At 44.6% G+C, this 21,989-nt stretch overlaps 1 protein-coding gene across 8 annotated transcripts in view; it reads right to left on the reverse strand.

Annotated features, from left to right (window-relative positions):
• Positions 1-21,989, reverse strand: part of TNIK (TRAF2 and NCK interacting kinase) — a 405,908-nt gene that overhangs the window by 74,797 nt on the left and 309,122 nt on the right. For 5 of the 8 annotated variants that reach the window (XM_086674716.1, XM_086674709.1, XM_086674710.1 and 2 more), the window contains exons 13-15: positions 4,611-4,721; positions 3,696-3,782; positions 2,495-2,683 (exon numbers count right to left, since the gene is read on the reverse strand). In XM_086674716.1, the coding sequence (XP_086530842.1) occupies positions 2,495-2,683; positions 3,696-3,782; positions 4,611-4,721 (387 nt within the window). The remainder of the gene's footprint in view (positions 1-2,494; positions 2,684-3,695; positions 3,783-4,610; positions 4,722-21,989) is intronic. The other 3 variants (XM_086674712.1, XM_086674715.1, XM_086674714.1) reach the window with 1 other exon arrangement.

The raw sequence follows: 21,989 nt of genomic DNA on the forward strand, positions 1-21,989 counted from the left end.
ACGGCCAGGGAACCTCACATCGGGAGTGCTTGACGACATAGCCAGGTTGTTTGCATGCCCAACTACTGTGTTTCTTTCACTGCTAGAAGCCTGGCTAGGAAGCACAAGGGAATTAGGAGGTCTAGAAAACCACCTTGATGACATCTGCAAAGATTGGCGCCCAGGAGTGTCACGGCTTCTGAAAGCTCGGGAGCTGTGAACTAGTTCTGAACAGAGAGGATAGGCCAGGAAACTCAGTGAGGAAGACAAAGAATAACTAGATAACAATGAGGTCAAAGCAGTTAAGTTCACATCGGAACGTGCTGGGCAGAGGCGGAAGGTAGGACGTGGGAACTGCTCCAAGCTTTTCCCCCTTCTCTGGTACATTTGTGCATGAGGGAGCTGCATGGGGGAAAGAAGGAATTCTGGGATGCTTCGCAAACAATCACGGTCTTCTCCAACGGAATCTGTAGGTGTCCCTCTCCTAAACTCATGCTGGCGGCTGGGAACACTGAGGACCACGTAGTCACACATCAAGGAAACATCATTTAGCGATGCAGCACTTCTTAGAGGCGTCGAGGTACTTGGAAGGATGCGTGAATTCATGCCCCTCCTGCCCCAAGGTCCACAGAAGTCTCCAAGGCCCTCCTTACTTGCAGTGATGGACAACCTAGGGTTTGTCACTTTGAAGATGTTGGGAGAGGACACACAAATGACCTTAGATCCTAACTCTTGAGTCAGACTACATCCTTGGGAGCGAGATCGCCTGGGGGATCTCACTATGATCCTTGAGGCTTCCTGAGCCTTCAGTTGTTCTTCAAGACCAACTCTGTTAGGACAAGCTGGTCCATCTTTCTTCTGCGAGTGATGCTCCAATAGGAGTCTTGCTCTGGAATCATTAATTTCGGCAGGTGATACTGGCATTAGCTTAGTGAAGCCTAGTTTTTCAGCCTTCTGAACACCTGCCATGATCAGGAGCTGTGAGTCTGGCTTAGCTGAGGGTTTCAACTTGGCAGGACTAGAAAATGGGTTAGCAGTGGAGGAAGGTGGCACATCTCTACCAGCCGGGATGCATGTCAGCTGCTGTTGAACAGCATGGTGATTCTGCTTAGCTGGAAGGATAGGTGGGTTATTAAAGAGTCGGTGCTGGACCTGGGAGTTGGATCACAAAATTGAGTTATTGATCTAAGAGAAAGAGGCAGCTGTTACAGACATAGGTAAATACAGATCGTATTAACAGACTCTAAAAGAAAGTGATCCAAAACATTCTCTATGTGAGATCAAACGATTTTCTCTACAGGTTCAGATTTCTTATATTTTAAAAGAAAAAAAATTGTAATTTCTGTAAGAGTAGCACATGGTCATTATAAAAGACTTACACAATATATAAGAATACAAAAAAGTTGGAAGAAAAATCCCCGCAGCGTCTACTTCCCTTAAACAATCATCATTAACATTAGGGCAATGTCATTTCAAGCATTTTCTTTACATATATGAAAGAGAATAAGAAAACGAAAAGACAGAAATATTTTTAGAAAAGGAGGATCTTATGTAAGAAATCCAGTTCTGGTGAGACTGTGGTCTAGATAACTTGAAAAAGCTCTGGCTATAAATACCTGAAGATACTAGAACGAAATATGAAGTGACATAAACACCATGCTCATAAGAAACTACAGGAAATCACTGGGAGCCACAAGCAATGACAGAACCGAAAGCCAGAGTGTTATGTGTGTGAGATGACACAGTGACTCCTAGGTGGGATGTTGATCCTGGCTGGAGTTATTATTTTGTTTCTTTGCTTTACCCATTTAGTTATCACCTCCCCCCCACCCCCCACTCCCACCACGCAAATAGTTTTTAATTAGATTTTTAAAATAGCTCATCACAGAGCCAAGTTCCTGAAAATCTATCCTTAGTCGGGTAGTTGAGCAAATGAAGAACCATTGCCCTGGAAGTATTTGCAAAAGCAATACAAATGACCTCTGATCCTAGAAGAGACAACCACAACCACAGGTCTGAGACCAACGGTGTGTCCATTTGTACCATAACAGAGCAAAGGAAGGTTAGCAACGATGCTGATGATAACTTTGAGGGTCTAGGTATGGACAAGAAATGATTCTACCTAAAATTCCTTAAATCTTTATTAAATCATATTCTTTCATGGGAAAGTCACTTAATTCCTCATGCCACAAACTCATTTGGACTTCTGTGAGAAATATGGTTTTTCTACTTCCTGTTGTTGATCACAAAAATCCCCTGTATCTGAGAAGATTAAAAAACAAATACAAAACACGCCAAAAACCCCCAAAAACGGCCTGGAAAACAAAAAACCACTAATGGATTAAGGTGTCTTGCCAATTCTCTATGGCCCTTTCAGAAGCAAAGCATGCATTTCTCGTGATGAATTGTTTTCTAACTGTATAGAGCTAGTTCAATTCTCTACTTCTACTGGATGAACTCACTGTAGCCAATAGCCTGGTCAATAGGACATGGTGACACTTGCTAACGTACTTACCTCCTTGGCCCAGGCTGGTTTCTCACTAGGACTCATCCCTTCTTTGTAATGGTACAGTGGCTTCTTCTCCACAGGCCTCTGCTCCTGCCGCTGGTGCTGAAGAGACACCAAATAGTCTCTCTCTTGCTTCAGCTGTCTCTGTAGTCTTTCTGCTTGTCTCTGTTCTTCCAACTGTTTGCGCTTATATTCCTATCCAGATCAGAAAAGAGGAGCGAAGAAAAGGCCAAATCACCATATGGAAACCATCGGCCAGCACTGGAAAAGCATGCAACGGAGCCGGAAGAGATGGTAACAAGGGGCCTTAATGCTAACAGGGAGGCGCCACAGAGGTAGGCCACAGCCAGGGGTTAGCACTTAGTGAAAACACTGTTGCTTTCATGGAAATCCCTACAGAACACCACCCATTGCAAAGTGACTTGCCCCTGAAACGTGACCAAGAAAGTGGCAATAATGAGGACATTTGGATGGTCAGCACACGACCCCTAGAAGGAGTCATCCACTTCCTGATTTAGTAATTAAACCATTCAAACATGTCCAATTAAGTACAAAACTAAGTAAGCAGTTACAGATAATTGCTTAAATCATCTTCTGTTTAACAAAACTTGGACCAACAAAGGCCATTAGCAAGCGTATGCACAGGCTAAAAAATATCACCGTGCCGCTGAATAAGAAGTTCAGTTAAAAAATATGTATCAAGAAACTCATTTGGAGAGCAGTGCAATAATAATAAAAAAGTACTTCAAGTGGAAGCCGTGTGAGCAGGGAACACAAAATGTTCCCATCATAAGGGTAAAACTAATAGTCTGCAAATGAAATATGACTGCAGAGCTGAGTGGGCTCTTACAGAAGAGGTGCATTTTGCTGTGATTGTATTCCAGCATGTTGCAAATGACCTTAAAAATTACTCCACAATAAACACAGTGGCTCTCAAAAAACAGTCTGAACTTGTAATAAGACAGGATTCATGCTAAAGTTTCACAAAGAGGCGGAGTTAATAAGGAACACATAACATGTGTCTCAAATGTATGAAGACGGCAAACTAGGTCAGGAGATGTATTAAGTTTCCATGAGACTTTCTGAGGTCCACGAGGCTTGGAGGATCCCCTCTTGTGGACTGGCATGTTAGGGGGACACACACAGGGACACACGCACACACACGGTGAACACAGAGCGGGTTGCTGGCCCTTGGCTTCCCCATTACCAGAAGTAGAGCTTGTTCATGCAGTAGCTGCTGTTGCAAGATCTCTAACTGTCTCTGCTCCTCCTCTAACTGTCGCCTGATGTACTCCTGGAGAGGTAGGCAGCAGAGAATTCAGAGGAACACAAAGAGAGAAAGAGAGAGAAAGAACCGGTAATTTCAAAGGTGACAAGAGCTGCCGAGTAAAGTGTGGAAGGAAGGAGTGAAAAAAATACCCAGACGCCTCCTCACCAAACAGGAAAAGTACCAAAGCCAAAGCATTTCAATGCAGTCAAAAGCACAAGCCCTCTACCTACAGCAGCCGACAGAGATGGCTCAGTGCTTTGTCCTTACGATTTGGTTTTAATCGGCTACATCTTAAAGCTTTTCATTACAGGTTCCCTCTTTATGGGCTACCCGGAATTAACAACGCTATAAAGTTCAAAGGCAACTGTGCAAGCAGCAGGAATAAAATAATTGTTGAATGCCATCGTGCACAGTCTTTGTAATGGAACCATCCCGCAGAGCGCCACCGTGCTGCTGTCAGAATGCGATTGTAACAAAGAGACAGGGCCCTGCATCCATGGCTCCGTCATGGAGATGGGAGATTGCAGGAGTGGAAAAGCCCTTCTAAAGCAATGAAAGATGTGGCTCGTTCATTACGCCATGGCGCTACCTTCAAAGTACATACCCAGGGCTGGGAGAACCCTAAGATCAAGGTATGTCAGGGGACTCTGGCCTGGGTAGGAAGCGAGGCTCAATGAGTGGGCATTGCCAAGGCTGTGCATTTGACTTCTTGAATAGGTGAGAAGAGCAGCTCGAGAAAGAGTAAAAACCTGCTTAAACTGAGCAGTCCTAAGAGAAGGTGACCCACACCCCAGGGACGGCGGGCGCCGGAGCTCACACAGGGGCCATCTGTGGGCTCCGTCCCCGCTGTACCTGCTCGTGCTCCGCACGCCGCCTCTCCTCCTCCCGGCGCATCTGCTCCTCGTAGTGCCGGCGCTGCTCTCTCTCCTGCTGCTTCCGCAGCTCCTTCTCTCGCCGTTGTTGCTGTGGGGCCACAAGCGGACAACCATGAAGGAAAGGGGCCTGGTGCTGAGCCGTAGGGACAGCAGCAGCGAGGGCTGCAGAGCCGCAGACGTGCCCTCTTCTCCAGAGATGCCTACGTGCCCAAAAGCTCTTTCTGTCCCGTGCTATTGGGGGAATCGCTGGCAAGGATGGGCTGATAGCAATTCAGTGTCACCCCCAACACCCTGTCATTTCCGATGCAAGTACTCTCCAGATTTTAGTCCTCCCAAGAAGTTCCTGTTAAGTGCATTCTCCCTATTGGCTAATGATGGTTTTCAAACCAGGGGTAGGAAACATCAATGCAAAGTAAGTTACTCATTACATATCATCAAACTGTTTAGGAGATTCTGTAGGTTTTAAGGGGCACCTGCGTGGCTCAGTTGGTTGAGCTTCCCACTCTTGATTTCAGCTGAGGTCATGATCTCACAGTTTGTGAGATTGAGCCCCACATTGGAACCTGTGCTGACAGTGTGGAGGATGTTTGGGATTCTCTCTCTCTCTCTCTCTCTCTCTCTCTCTCTCTGCCTCTCCCCAGCTCCCTCTCTCTAAATAAATAAACTTAAAAAAAACACATTTGCAACACTCATGTCATTCAATTCTTTTGACACCACGTAGAGCAATTATTTCGTAGATAAAAGAAAGCAAAATCCAAAGAAATAAAGTGTCATATTCAAGGCCATACAGTAATTAATGGCTGAGAGTACAACAAAATTCATTGATTCTGACCCTGTCCATTACCCTCTCCGATACATCATGCTGCCTTTACTTATTTTCTGAAGAATTCACTTGTAAGTGTCAATTTCAATGTCTCACTCAATAAGACCTTTAAATTCATCATCATCTCATACAATCACCATGCCTCTGAATATGGACAGTGTGGTAAGCATCTTTCATGCTTTATCATATCTAATCTTCACAAAAATCTGCTGAGGTAGGTATTATTATCATCCCCATTTTATATGAGAAAACCGAAGCTCAGAGACATTAAGCGATTGTTGAAGGTCATCCTCACGTTCAAGGTCATGCCCAGTGAGTGGTGGAATTTGATTTCAAAGCCAGGCAATATGACTCCACAGTCTGAACTCAATCACTGCAGAAGATGAGGAGGCAACAGGGGGTGACAGAAAGATGACAGACGAATCCAGCTCTTCATTACATTCTCAGAAAAGGAGAACATCTTAGGAACAGTTACAGGAACCAGCGTTTGCCAATGGGACAGTATCGTTCCCTAATCCCTGGAGCATCTGGAATGTGTAGGGGCATGTGGGAGTTTTTCTGGTTGTCTCTATGACCAGAGGACATGACTGGCGCTTAGCATGAAGTGTCAGGGATGCTAAAACTCCTGCAATGTACAGGACAGTCACACATTACAAAGTATTTTCCTATGCCACATGCCATCCGTGCTCCTTTTGAGATATGCTGTAGCCCTTGGTATTGGATCTCTGTACTGGCATTGGGAGTTCTTCTTCCTCAAATATGAGGTTTGAGGGAACCGATTGGAGGGGGGCGTCCGATTCTCTTTTAACATTTTTTTCCCTCTTTTAACATTCTTAACAACACGTCACTGCCTGGCTGAGAAAATATGAGGTATCGAAAACAGAATGGATTGTGACTATATCACACTGACAAGCTAGCTTTATACAACCAGGGAAAGAGCCTTCTAATACAAAAGCTCTCTGTCACAGCCACAGCTCACCCAAGCAGACATCCAGACCTCCAAAGAAGCCCACAAACGAGGAGGCCTTCCTAATGTGGCCTCCTCCTGCAATCTGTTGAAACTGCTGTCTTCCAATGATCTCTGAGGTTTGGAGATAAGCTACATTTTTTGAGACTCAACATCTGTCACTTCCAGATCAACAATTATCTGTCCTCCTCAGATTGTAGGTGATAGGGAGCCATCGGAGGACTTCCTGCAGTCAAATGCCATAACCAAACTTGCATTTTCAAGGGGCTTCCTAACAGTCATGGGAGGAAGCATAACTAGAAGCTGGAATACAGTGCTAGGCCATTCTGTGGGTACGGACAGAAAATAACAGGGCACTGATGAATTAAGCAAAGGCAATTGGAGAGTCCATGTTCATAATCGCTGCTGAGAATTGAGACACAGCCAAAAGGAAGACAGACTAAAAGCTATCCAGGTTTCCAACTCTTCTAACAGGACTGGAGTGGATGCCAAGTTAGAAGTAGAAATTAGAATTAGGCCAAAACAGAATAGGCAGGATTTGGGGACTATGGGGCTTGTGAGGGTGAGTGGAGTTCCTGGCCAAGGAGCAGAGCAGATGGTTTGAAACAGAGAGGAAAGGCAGGTTTAGGGAAAGGAATGAGGGGTGTGTTGGGGGTAGGGATGTGTCAAGCTCCAGACATGTAATTATTTGTTTTACAGAAAAATAATACAGGAAGATGCGAGTAGAAAACATCATCATAGGAACTGACTGAATAATTTGGATTACAGACCCAAAACAGAGATCTTTCCAACACTCAACCCAAGTGAACCAATGCCAACACAGAGGATAAAATAATTATGTGTACAGATCTGGCTCCTGGCAGGAACTAGCCCTAATTTAGCTAACATTTCAAGATTTTTACTCCCACCATCGGTCTCTTTCTTGACAAAAAAAAAATAATCAAGGCTTTTGAAGATTTAGCTGATTTTTATGTGAAGGATTTGTACATTTTCAACCCCTTCGCCAGGAAATCAATACTGTTTTATAATTACATGCCACTCAGGTCCTTGTGTGAGGTGTACAAAGTATTGATTGCAACTCAAGAGGGTCTGGGCTTCCCAAGTACTCTGTAGTTTCTGAGAAAGACACTCAGAAGTGACTAATAATTAATAATGATCTCATTCAGATCAGCTGCCGCTAACGCATGGAGGCATCTGCCAGGGCTTTGGTTCCCGTGGCGAGGTTGGAAAAATAAATCATTCCCCAACCTTCTGAGGGCACCTTGCCAATTTCCAGCTGCTGTGTTCCAATGTCAGTGCCTTTCCCGGAAAAATCTTTGCTTTCTTTCCTCCTGGGCATGGAGCTGTTTTTGGGTACATCCCAAAACATGTCACAGAAAGACCAAGTCCCCAACCTCAAGCAGATACCTCTACAAAACCCTGAAGACTCTTATTAGAAGCAGCTCCTTGAGGGAAGGCTTATGCTTGATTCCCTCTGGACCCACAGCCTCTTATGTGGGGCTAGGCAAGTGGCAGGTACACAGAAGATTCTTTGAACGGAACCAAGTAATAAAGATGGGACAAAGAAGACAACACAATATCTCAAATTCCTTGGGGGCATCATCTGTCTCATTAATCCTTAGAGTTTGTATCACATTGTGTGTTAAATTATGTTTATCTGAGTATGTCTTACTTACTCTACAATCTAAGATGAAAGCTATTTGTGGGCAGGATCTCTGTTCCACTCCACTTTTTATCTCCTACTTAATCCCATATTCGGCCCGATACCATTGATATCTGTTGCAATGAATACTGTAAACTGAGTACCAAGAGAAGAGGAGAAAGCCTGGTGGGGCCTCAAACCACTCCTCCACCCTTCTATGCCATTCTCAGACCAGAATGTTCTTTTATGCCGAGCACAGACAAGACCTGAGAGTGTTTATCTAAACAGAGAGCCACCAACAACTAGCACTGGCATGGTACCTATTTGCCATCTTAAAGAAAGGCGGGAAATTAAAATAAGGGAATAAGAGTCTATGCATCCCTAAGTTGCCTTTTTAAAAATTGTCTCTTATTTATTTATTTGTTTGTTTGTTTGTTTATTTATTTTTAAATTCAAGTTAGTTAACATATAGTGTAACAATAGCTTCAGGAGAATTTAGTGATTCATCACTTACATATAATACCCAGTACTCCTCCCAACAAGTGCCTTCCTTAATGCCCATCACCCATTTAGCTCATCCCCCCACCCATCCACAGCAACCCTCAGGTTGTTTCCTGTATTTAAGAGTCTCTTATGGTTTGCCTCCTTCTCTCCTTTTATCTTATTTTTGCTTCCTTTCCCCTGTGTTCATCAGTTGTGTTTCTTAAATTCTACATATGAGTGATATCATATGATATTTGTCTTTCTCTGCCTGACTTATATACTCTATACATCCATGTTGTTGCAGATGAAAAGATGCTCACTATCGCTGATCATCAGGGAAATACAAATCAAAACCGCAATAAGCATTTCTAAATTTCATTCAAGCTATGCATAAAGATGACAGTGGTCCTGCTGTCAAAAAGGAATGGCTTAAACCAACCATCCTAACACTTTTGGCCGACATCCTACCTTTACTGAACTGCCTAGAAGCATGTTTTCATCCACATTTTCTTCACAAATCGTACCACTTAAAATTAGACATTCTGTGGGGTCTTACAAGTGTCTTAATTTTTTTCCCCTGGGTGGGGGATGATTGATAATATCCACTCTGAAAATTTCTGAGGCTAAAATCAATATTGCCCTGCTCTATGGAGTAGGTCATGGGGGTCTTGTTGCCCCACTGTCTTCTACGGATGTTCTCAAAGAATAATTTTGGTTTGGGCAGCTTTGGTTCTCCCCTTGGGTGTTCCCCTCAGGTCACCTCCCAGTGAAGGCTGTGTGGCTGTACTTCAAGTATGTGAACTAGTTAGTTTATTTTAATGAAATAATCTTGTTTCCTTGCTCAGGGAACCCTCAAAGGTTATACATTTATTCCAGACTGATTTTGCAGAATTTTGGCTCCTCAAATTCTTGCAAGAGAATATCACCTTAACTCTTACATGTTCGATTCCTATTGAAGTTGTAACAAATAATCCTCATGGCTGATTGTCACCAAAGTTCTGGTGTTGATCTTTCTTTCCTTTTGTTTCTTTAAATGCTCCTTTTAGATTAAGTTTAACCAGCAGAAACGTGTTACCTCCACCAGGGTGCTCTGGCTCTTGTAGAAGTGACTTTTTGATGAGCTGTCAGGCCATAAATTGCATTTTATTTTATTTTTATTTTTTTAAATGTTTATTTATCATATTTGAGAGAGAGAGAGAGACAGAGTGCGAGTGGGGGAGTGACACAGAGAGAAGGAGTCACAGAATCTAAAGCAGACTCCAGGCTCTGAGCTGTCAGCACAGAGCCTGATGCGGGGCTTGAACTCACCAACTGTGAGATCGTGACCTGAGCCGAAGCCTGATGCCCTACCGACTGAGCCACCCATGTGCCCCCTATTTTAATTTTTTTAAGTTTATTTATTTATTTTGAGAGAGAGTGAGCATGTTAGTGGGGGAGGGCAGAAAGAGAGACAGGGAGAGAGAGAGAGCCCCAAGCAGGCTTTGTGCTGTCAGCGTGTGGCTTGATTCCACAAACCATGAGATTATGACCTGAGTTGAAACCAAGAGTGGGACACTTAACAGACAGAGCCACTCAGGCTCCCCATAACTTGCAGTTAAAGTGTTATCAGAACAGCTGAAAAAAGCTAACCACTGTGTTTATGCTAGGAATATCACCTCACACATCATTCATGGCACTACTCCAACCACTACTAGGCAAGGGTAGAGGTTCCAAGTTATCTCAGAAAGCTTACTTGAGTAACAAGTTTACTCTGATCTGATGGACAACATGAATCTCAAACCACTCGTTTGCCTCTCTTCTTAGTTGCTAGGGTCAGACTCTCAGAGTCGGACTGGTGGCCCCCTCAGGCACCTGCACCTGGTATTCTGTGAACTGACCCTACCCTGGCTTTGTCTTGTTTTTTCTCTTCTGCTTTAAAGTCCCTTCTGCTTAATTTTCTCATTTACTTTATTCTTAGTTGCTATATTAATCTCTGTAAGCCACCTTTCATCCTTTTTTTTGGAGCAAAGAAGAATCATAAAGAAGGGTATACACAAACAAACGAGGAACAGATCTTGGATCTCCAGGGATTTTGAAACTTCAAAGCTTCCCTTGGAAAGATCAAAATGAGATAAACAAGAAGTCGTAGACTTGTAATTTGGTTCCTTGCTTATGAAGATGGCATGTGTGTTGATGACCCCTGAGCAAGTGGTTAAAGTTGTTTTTACAACATGGCAGTCAGTTTTCTCTGATCCTACCGCAACCTCTCAATGAAGAGCTGTTGAGGCGAGCAATGGTAACACACACGCCGGCTGGGACTGAAAGGGTAACAACACAGTCTCCTTTCTAATCTAAAAGATCTTACCTTGCACCAGAGCAAACATGGCTAAATAAAGCCCACCCACCATTCAAGGATATGGAATCTTTTAGAAAAAAAAGCACAGGATTACAATCTGTATGTATGGCATCATTTTTACCTAAAAAAGTACTGTATTGTGGATTATTGTAATCAGAGCCTCACATTAGCTCTGTCAGGTAAGTGAGGCAAATGTCGTTTTCTTTATTTTCCTTTTCAGACTCTCAGGAAGGTTCATTACCTTGTCACTGGCCACGTGGTAAGTTCAGGGAAAATCATGAAATGAATACAGGTCATCATATTGGGCACTGTCTGTAGGCGTCAAGTGTTTGCTTGGTTGGGTGCTCGGCGTGTTTCAACTCATTTGATTCCACAGTGACTTCCAAAGTGACTACAGACTTTATTATTATTATTCCTAAATGACAGATAAGCAAACTGAGCCGCAGCAAAGTAAACTGTTCCACGTCACACAGCTGGGAAATGGCAGAGCTTGGAATCAAGCCCAGGTCAGTCTGACTCCATGCTCTTTCTATGGGTCCATCTGACCCCATGCCCAGCTTCTGTTACCTGGAAGAGTATTCCAGCAACTGGAGATGTAGTGGGATGTACAGTTTAGAGTGTGCATGGAGGGATGGAGCAAAAGATACCTCATCTATCCTACCACCAGCAGCACTTTCTTCAATATCCTTCAGAATTTCCAGATAGGAAACGTGGCTGCTTTTTTCTACTTACTGAATGTTCAGATTGAAATTGAATCTTGTTCTCATGACATTCTGGTAGATTTGGGGCTCTGGGTCTATCTTTTATATACATCACATTTCCCAGTGGAAAGACTCAGAGGTAACACCTACATTTGGGAATTAATATCCCGTAGCTGCAGTGACGTGTCACTGGAGGATGAGGGGGTAGGTAAGAAAGGCCACAGGGCTTGGGGAAAGAACACTGGATCAGAAATAGTAAGACTAGATTCTGGTGTTGCTCTGCCACCAAAGCAAACATTTAGACCACAGTGTCAAGAAATATTTGTTTAACAAATGAATGAATGCTATATGACCTTGAATAAGTCACCTTAACTCAACCTTGAACATGGGAGCAGATTAGGTGATCTCACAGGTTTGTTCATCCGACTCTAAGCAAGGACGTGCTGCATTGCTAAGCAATCTACTAACAATTCAGAATGAGAAGTGAAACAGAGTAGAATTCTGGTTTGCTCTTGGACAGCTCCACTTGCTTTCAACCTGGGTGACCTCCTGGAAGAGGTGAGAGGGGACCCCATTGAGCGTGGAAGACCCGAGTCAGCCTCCAGAAACAGGCCAGCAGCTGGCACGGGATCAAGTCAGGCTCTGTGGCAAGTACCTTCAACCATCTCCTCGACAAAGAAGCTCTCTGTTCAAAGACACTCGGAATGAAAGGACCCAGTGTGGTCTTTTGAACCCACTACACAGCCCCCTCACTTAAATAGGACTGTTCTGTACAAGCCATACAGCAGCTGTATTGTGAGGAGAGGTGTTCAAGCATTTGGGCATTCTATTCACCCATTTTAACTTTTGCTAAAATTTCGGTTTTGGAAAGACCAACCACTTGCAGCGCAAGGGCATGATACCTTGCAACTAACACCAGGATTCTGAACAAACACCATGTAGTGCCTTCTATGATGCCAGGCAGCGTCCCAAGCCCTTCACTCATACTGACTCGTTAGTCGTCACCACTGCCCTGTGGGGCATGTTCTGCTGTCACCATCCCCATCTGACCGATGAGGAAACTGTGGCAAACACAGGTCAAGATCCTGCCCAAGTTCACCTGCTAAGTGCAAAGCCAGGACTATACTCTATGTCTGGCTCTTGCCATGCTCCCTCTAAGGATTCAAAAGAAGCTGTCCGAGACATCTACACATATGAAGTGAAAGATGCTGTCTTATGCTTTTACAAGTGGCCATTTCCCCTTCTTTTTATCCTCCCTTCCTTGCCCATCTTTTCCTCACAGAATACAGAGAACCAATGAGAAAGCTAGACCAGCCAGATAGGCCACGTTCTTTTCTTTTTACACTTACTTCATACTACTAAAGTTAAGCCCGGGGCGCCTGGGTGGCGCAGTCGGTTGAGCGTCCGACTTCAGCCAGGTCACGATCTCGCGGTCCGTGAGTTCGAGCCCCGCGTCAGGCTCTGGGCTGATGGCTTGGAGCCTGGAGCCTGTTTCCGATTCTGTGTCTCCCTCTCTCTCTGCCCCTCCCCTGTTCATGCTCTGTCTCTCTCTGTCCCAAAAATAAATAAAAAACGTTGAAAAAAAAATTAAAGTTAAGCCATCCAACCTACCCATTCCGAGCTTTCCCGGAAGATTAACTTCCTAAGTGAAGCTCTTCCTTTGGGTTCCCAGGCCGACTTTTGATCGGTAGGCAGCCCTATGGCTAAGCACCATCTGAGTACCTATGTGCTAAGCATATCTTCACGCGTGTAGCCCAAGGAATGAAAGTTTGAAACAAAGCTGCGAGAAGGCTTAATGACAAATTCTGGTCCTGCCTCTTCTACGGGTGCTATTCAGCATGGTCATGCTCCTTATTATCTCCAAGCTGCAGTTTTCCCCCGGCGGGAAGGGCCACCGAGGTTTTCCTGGGTATCATATAGAGAAGCCAGAATGACATCCTCAGGACCTATGACTCTGTAGGTTAGTGTAAAAGTCAAGTGCAGTTGTGACTCCAAATTCCTTCTGCCATCCTTTGGAAGCCTTAAATGAGACTCTCAGATGGGAGAGTGGTATCCTATGAAAAGAAGCCCATTATGGCCCAGTTTATTAACACAGTGCCTACAGAGAGGGCCACTCCAGCACATCTGGGATAGTACAGAAGATGCTAAATTGCATCTTACATGGAAAGGCTGCAGGAACCATTGACAGTGGGAGAAGGAGATTATCATTGTCACAGACATTTCTGGGGCTGGAGGGGAAGGTCATTTAGTTTTCTTTGGCATCACTTGTATTAATGCAGGAATATCACAAGGACTTGAATCAATAACAGGATGAATTTTCTAACATTAGGAGCCGCTCAGAAATAGGACATCCTTCCTGAAGCCTCTAAACATATAAGCAGAGATCATATGTTAAACAGGTTAAATGACTGAGGCATCTTATCAAAGGGATTCTTCAAGAGAAGGATTGGCTGAGATCACTTTCAAGGTCCCTTATGTTCTCCAGCCTCTATGATTCCACAAAACTGCTCACTGAAGAACACAAAAGGGGAATGAAAACAATCCAATCTAAAAGTCATGCTGAAATTATATTGTCTGGGCAACTATTGTGGTAAAAGTTCTATGGCTAGGGACCACTGAGAATACTGATGGTACAATACAGAGATGCAGGCCAGATGTAATAAAAGAGGTTCCACAAAGATCCCAGATACTGGAAGGCAGTCTGTAATGCCCATTCCATGCTGTCACTGAAAAGCCATCCCTGCCATCCACCTAAGGTGCTCTAGGTACATTGATGGTCAGGAACTGGCTAACGCAGGCTTTTTTCCAGCATGAAATGCTGTAAGTGTAAAATACTGGCATATGGGGGCCCCTGGGTGTCTCAGTCAGTGAAGCATCTGACTTCAGCTCAGGTCATGATCTCATGGCTTGTGAGTTTGAGGCCCGCATCGGACTCTGTGCTGAGAGTGTGGAGCCTGCCCAGGATTCTCTCTCTCCTCCCTCTCTCTATGCCCCTCCCCAACTTGCCCTTGCTCTCTCTGTCTCTGTCTCAAAATAAATAAACTTTACAAAATAATAAAAAAATAAAATAACATACTAGCATATCTTTCCATTCCTTGGAAATGTAAAAAGGGGTCTGAAAAATAGGATTTCAAATATTAGTAACACTTTAAGCTGCCATTCAGGAATTTCAGCCCAACTGCTTTGCCCTACTGGCAAACCCCTCCCATCACAGTGTCCAAGGGCCCAAGCAGCATGGCAGGTAAGTCAGAACAAGGAGCCCTTCTGGGATCCACCGAGAGGCAGTGTTCCATACGGCCGTGCCGACCACATGGCCTCCTGAAGCACCGGCGTGACTTACACAGGCGTGCAACCACAGACCACCGTCAGAGACCCGTGGGCAGGCCTCACCTAGGACAATGGGCACCCAGTTTGCCTGCCTGGCTCCCAGCTGATTCACAATCTCTGTTCAGTTATTGCAATAAAAGAACAAAAGCCCAGCTAGAAAGCATTCAGTCTTCGTGCTGATGCTAATGACATTCAGGGATAAAGGGCTGCTTTGCCTCCCAACTGAGGCCACTCGCAAGACACATTAGGATGCCTATGGTTAATGACTAAGTGAATTAAAGGCCGTTTCTCAGCAGTACCAATGAATTAATACCCCAGGCCCTGAATGGGGGAGTTATTCTTGTTCATGGTGCTTTCTTCCGGTCGAGGGCCTGGGAGTATGGTCCGGTGGGTGGGAATGTGCACTTGTGAAAAGCCGCCCTGATTTCCCTGTCTCCCGCTTCTGTGCGCTGAGCTTGCTCGGGCCACCTTCGACTGCAAGCACCCTGAAAAGATGACTCAGGGTAGCAATGGCAAGGCAGACCATGGGAAACAAAGATTTTTCCCTCCCTCTGCAACTCTCTTCTTGAACTTACTTAGGTACTTGCTTGGTGCCAGGTACTCTTCTAAGTGCTTTCTGTGTATTAACTCATTCAATCCTCAAAATTATCACTATCCCCTTTTATAAACAGATAACCTGAGGCAGAAAGAAGTCATGTCTCTTCCAAGATCACAAAGGCAGTAATTGGTAGAGACAGATTCAAACCCAGGCAGTTGATTACAGTACCTTTGACTGCCTTGGTCCTACCTTCTCGGTGAAAGGGTTCACTCCTAAGGTACAGTGCCCTTGATGCCCAGAAGCTTACTATTGAGACACAACAAGATCTCTATCTTAGGGGTTTGTTTTAGGTACTGGTAGGACATAAAATTTGATGTAGCCATTTGGTGGCAATGATGGGATCAAAATTACACAGTGTTGGAAATGACAGCAAGAAATACTGATAAGAGAATATATTGAAAAGCAGAATTTCTCCAGGGGAAGGTTCCCGGAGGCTTGGCTGGTAAGAGACTTCTCTAGGTGGCAGTTCATCCTACTAAATGAGGTACATCCGGAAGGACAGAGAATAGGCTGCCTCCCTGTGCGGGCAAGGCCAGGACCGTTGGCTAAGGCATCAGCAGACAGATGTGCCAGCAAGAGACAATGAGAGCTGTGCTCTCAGGAAGGGATGGAAAAGTCCATGGGTTACAGTAAACAGAGAAGGTGCCTTAGAGAATTCATGAAGGCAGACAATGGGAAATGCTATCTATATAGAAAATCCTAACAACAATTTTGAAATCATCCATTGCAAAATAACAATAAAACCATTGCCAATAATGTCAATCATTCTTGTGTCAGGATTGTGTCAAGCCTTCTGTACATGATTCCCTTTACTTCTCACAACAGTCCTGCAAAGTCAATAGTATATTTTTTAAGTTTATTTATTTTGAGAGAGAGAGAGAGAGAGAGAGAGCATGTACACTCATATGACGGGGGAAGCGCAGAGAGAAGGGACAGAGAGAGAGAGGATTCCAAGCAGGCTCCACACTGTTGGCACAGAGCCAGATGGAAGGCTCGAAATCATGACCTGAGCGGAGATCAAGAGTCAGATCAGCTTAAGGACTAAGCTACCCAGGTGCCCTAGTAAATGGTATTTTGATTGTGTATATACAGAAGCTGAGGTTCAGAGAGGGTAAGTAATTTACTCAAGGCCACATAGCTTGAATTACACCTTTATCTCTATAGCTTCAAAGCTGGTATAGTTTGCCTCTGTACTAAGCTATCCAGTCATTTAAAAACTATTGACATTTTTTTTGTCCTAATGACATAAATGAATTCCTACTAGTATAACACATACTCTTCTCAAGACATGAATAAAAGCTTACCTGTTGGTACATTTATTTTAATAAATTCAAGAGGATTTTACTACTGTACATAAAAGCATTTAAACTTTTGGAAATTACACCTCTGACTTCAGCCAAAGGCACCCACTCCAATAATAATAACTAATATTTATTGAGTGCTGCTCTAAGTGTTAGTCACATTCTAAGCTTTTCCAGGAACTAACTCATTGAATCCTCATGACAGCCCTGGAAGGTAATCCTACTATTCTTTCTAGTTTTACAAATGGGGAAACTGAGGCACAGTTAAGTTAAAAACTTGTACTTAATAAGGAAGGTAACTGTTAGACAAAATACTGCTATCAACAGAATCTCCCCCAAGTGCTCTGTTGCCCGTGGGGATTTTCAGAGCTTTATTGTGATGTCCTGCACATACTGGCTCTTAAAGATGTGTGCAGTTCCCCCTGGCCCCTGCCCCTTTGCTTTGGTTTAAGAACATCTGGGAGAAACGACATAGGTTCCAAAGAATAACCTCACATACCAGGGGCTTCTCTGGGCTCAGGCTGCAGCCGCTACAGCTTCTCTGAGACTAGCCTGCTTACCCTGAAGGAAAGCAGATGATAAGGGAGAACGCGAGCAAAAGCTGAGCACAAATGGGGGCGCCTGGGTGGCTCAGTTGGTTAAGCGTCCAACTCTTGATTTCGGCTCAGGTCATGATCTCACGGTTCCTGAGTTTGAGCCCCACATTGGACTTCACAGTGTGGAGCCTGCCTGGGATTCTCTCTCTCCCTCTTTCTCTCTTTCTGCCTCCTCCTCCTCCTTGCACTCTCTCTTTCTCTCTCTCTCTCTCTCAAAAATAAATAAATAAACATTAAAAAAAGCTGGCCACAAATGGATGAACACAAAATTGTTTAGAGTTCTCTAAGCAGAAGCACGAGGTGGGCCTCATTAGCCATATTTAAACTACACTGGACAGGCCCTTCAAAAGAGAGATCTGTCCAGCTTTGGGCAGTTGACAAAGTTCTTTCGCATCTGTCTTCCTGGTTAATTCCCAACATGACTTAGGTAGGGGACAAGCTTGGTTGGGGACCTCTGTGAGAGCCCAGGAATGCAAGCCAGGGTGGGGAGACTCAAAGAGTGGTCAGGGTGTGCAGGAGGCACATGGCAGTGCTCAGACCCAAACTGATGTCTTCGCACCCCAAATTCAGATCCCACTTGCTGAGCAGATTGCTTCCCTTTCTCTCAAACAGGAAATGAATGCACTTATCTTACTCGACCTCGGGGCGGCACTCTGCACAGCAGGCCCCTTTAACTTGTTCATTGCACTCGAATACTCGATTTTCTTTGCAATAACATCCAATTCTACGGGTGTTCCTTCTACACCTCTATCAGTCTTTGCTGGCTTCTCCTCTCTTGCTCGATGTTCTCAGAGTTCAGGCCCACACCCTCCTCTCTTCTTGATGTATACTTCCAGTACCATAAGCCGTGATGCCCCCTTTTCCCCATCCCACCCTCTCTTCTCTGGCTGCCTCCATATAATCCAACTGCCTGCTTGGCATCACCACTGGCCACCTCACAGACATCTTCAATTCACCACATCGCAAGCTCCAGCCAGATGCTCCAGTCCACACTGGGAACCATCTATGACATCTACTCAGGCACCACATTTACATATGTATTCTGCATGTTCTACAGCCCGCATCTCTTTCCAGTGTGTCCCCTTTCCTCAATCCCCCTTCCACCGCCACTCACAGAAACACCACCCTCTCTGACCTGGACCAACTTGGCTCTCTAGTCCACTCTTGCCTCCTCCAACCACTCAACCTTGCAGCAGCCACAGTTTCCTTTTAAAAATGCCGATCTGATTGCATTCCCTTGGTTAACACATGTCAGTGGTTTCCCACTATTTTCAGGGTAAAATTTAAAAATCCTTAACTGGGCCTGGGAAGCTGTCTAGATGAGTGTGCCTTGGCCTACCTGCCTGGCATCTCTGTGTGCCCCTCCCACCCAAGTCCTTCAGCTGGAATCCCCAGCAGACCTCCCAGCCAGGCTGGGCTGCTGTCTCCACCCCACACCTCTCTGGTTGATTACTTAGCCGCCCTTGCTCTCCACCACAGCAGTCTGGCAATGATAATGAGTGGTTATTTAGGTGACTATCTGCCCCATGCCTGTTTGCCTCAGAGATCTGGTGAGCACCAGGGCAGACTGTATTCCTGGGGTCCAGCATAGCAGAAGTGTGAATTCATGAAATTTGTTGAATGATTGCCCGTCCGAATAGCAAACATGTTTTAATTCTACCATACCCAGTTGAGCCTAACGTCTTCGAAAGCCCAGCCACTGACATTAAAAAGTTAGAGGCTTATAGGGAATTCACCTGTCAAGACTGTTAGGCTCTCATTTTTTAGATCAGTGCTCCACTTTTACTGGCCAATAAGATACTAGTGGTATTTCTTAAAAAAATTTTTTTCAGGCAATAGAACCAAAGCAGTATAACATCTTTCAGCTAGGACTGGTTGTTTCTATAACTGGCTGATGTTATGATGGTCTTGAAGGGCACTAAATACGACGTAGGTGACTTGAAAGACTTAATGCAAATCTCTGAAGAATGAAACTTACCACCATTGAGCAATTTGGTGCCCGTGGGGTCAATCTGATTATTCTTGTGACTTAAAGATATTCTTCTCCAAACGAAGGCATAGAATGCTCTCAGCGAGTTGGAAAAAAATGATAAATCACTAAAACCATTCCAAAACTCTTGGGCACAGTTAAGTATCACCACAAATTTGGCCAAGGTTAGTCTGAGAAGATGACCATAGTAAGTGCTGTAGCACTTTAAGGTCATGATTCTTGGCCCCTAACTCTGTGATGGAGAATAAAACAAGAGGGATTTTGTGTAGGCCAAGTGATAGAAAGAAATTTTCATTGAACTAAATAAAAATAAAGGAGGTCTTCTATGTACTTTTCTCACTATTGATGGATTCATTCACCTTAGCTAGGTTCAATCAATTTCCTGGAAATTAGTTATACATTGGGCTTTATCACTGGTCAAAAGCTGAAAGTCTTATACCCAACCTATCGTTGGTCCGAAGTCACGTCCTTTTCATGAGGCTGATAAATGACTACATTCAGTGTACAAAGTCCTTCTAAGAATATGCAGATACTGATATAGAACCTATTCAAATCTACATGGTTACCCATAAATAGCAAAGGACACACAGGGCTTCCTTGGAAACTAAAACTCTGGTAGGAGGTGACATCTGAGATCCCCGGGGAATATAAAGGGTACAACCTACACAGTCCTGCGTCACCAGAAGGTCATCTGATGGCCCTTTATTTGAGAATCGAATTGCATTTCCAGGATGCCAACAAAAGCCCACCTGACTCACAATGAAGCTAAATCTGCAAGTCTAACCGTGTGCTTTCACTGCCTCTACATAGTCCAAGCTCCTACTCAAGGCACCAGAAACACAAGTTGTCACCACGGGCCAGGGCGGCAGACCTGGATGGGGATCCAGCAGGAGCAGGATGCAGGAGAGGAGCCCCTGGCGGCAGAGACAGTTACTACTTAGGAGTTCAGAATTTACAGCCACCTCAGTAGTTAGTATTTCTTTTTCTTTGTGTTGAGGAATAGGTGCAAGATGAAGGATCAAAAGATAAAGCTGGTGTAATCTCTTAATGCCCTGTGGTCACAAGTGTTCCTGCTTCTGAGGAGAAGCCAGGGCTCATGTGCATTGGTGCACAAAGCAAAGTGTCCTTGGGCACACTGTTGCCTTTGGTGCAAGTGGGGACTCGGAGGGTGTGTTCTGTGGGTACATGTGCCCCACTGAGTCTGAACTCCGACCTGCCTCCAATATAGAGGCTCCAGAAAGTGCCACACAAGAAGAGACACGAGGAGGCCTTGGCCATAGCTCTGACGGGGCACACCAGAGCCAGAACCCATTTTAAAGAAGAGCACCCGCTGGCTGGGTGCAGCTTGTTTGCCTTTGCTCAAAAGTCCTTAGGTTCTCAGAGTAAAAGGCCACAGGACCATGGGCCAGAAAAATATGCCTGGCTAATCAGTGGAGAGGCAGAATGGATGCAGTGACAGCTCTTTGGCTCTGGAGTCCGATCCCCTGGGATTGAAACCTAGTTTTCCTCCCAAGCTGTGTGACCTGTAGCAAGTTATTAACCTCTCTGAAAAAAATATTTTTTAAGTTTATTTGCTTATTTTGAGAGAGACAGAGACAGCATGAATGGGGGAGGGGGAGGGGCAGAAAGAGAGAGAGAGAGAGAGAGAGAGAGAGAGAGAGAGAGAGAGAAACCCAAGCAGGCTCCGTGCTGTCTGCTTAGAGCCCAATGTGGGGCTCTAACTCACAGAATGTGAGATCATGGCCTGAGCTGAAATTGAGAGTCGGATGCTCAACCAACTGAACCGCCCAGGTGCCCCATAACCTCTCTGAAATTCAGCTGCATTATCTTCAGACTGGGGGTTATTGTGAGGATTAAATGAGACAATTCATGTAAAGTGCAGAACAGAGTACCTGTCATATGGCAAATGCTTTGGAAAGCGTTAGAAATCGTTATTTTAGCAACTTGATGAAAAAAAATGTTTAAAGCTCAAATAAATCATATCAGGTAAGAAGGGAAGAAAATACAGATAAAAACAAAACAAAATAACACAATGCATCCTCTGAAAAGACTTTGCATTAATTGAGAATCCAGGCTCAAGGGTCAAAAGTTGTTATGTTAAAATTTAAAAAAAAAAAGGAAGAAAGTGCACATAAGTGTGTGTGTATGCACAGGCACACGGGCATTCTTGAGTATTTTAAATGTTTTATGGGAGGACAGTGGAGATTTTCTAGGGTTTACATGGCGTCATTCACTTGAAATTAAGTGTAACAAGTCATTAGGCAAGGAGCCCTAACTAAGGCATATGGTCAAGGTTTTCAGGGTGTAACGCCTCAGTGAGGTGGTGCCCTTCAGAAATGCCCTTGGAAGGAATAAACCATAAGGAAGGGAGCAGGAGAGGTGGGACGTGGGGGCAGTGCCCAACAGGGTACTGCTTAGGTGAGGGGAGAGGTTTGGCCAGAGTCTACACGAGTAAACATGGGCTCCAGCCCGCAGAGGCATTTGGTTCTCAGAACTGGCAGACTGGTGGATATGGCACAGCTCTGGATTGGGGGCCAGAATGAGAGGTCCTGACTGACCTGGCTGGGCTGAAGGTGACACCAGGTCTTAGCTG

Source organism: Puma concolor, chromosome C2 (assembly GCF_028749965.1).
Source record: "Puma concolor isolate L17-30 chromosome C2, mPumCon1.1.hap2, whole genome shotgun sequence".
Classification (NCBI taxonomy): domain Eukaryota; kingdom Metazoa; phylum Chordata; class Mammalia; order Carnivora; family Felidae; genus Puma; species Puma concolor.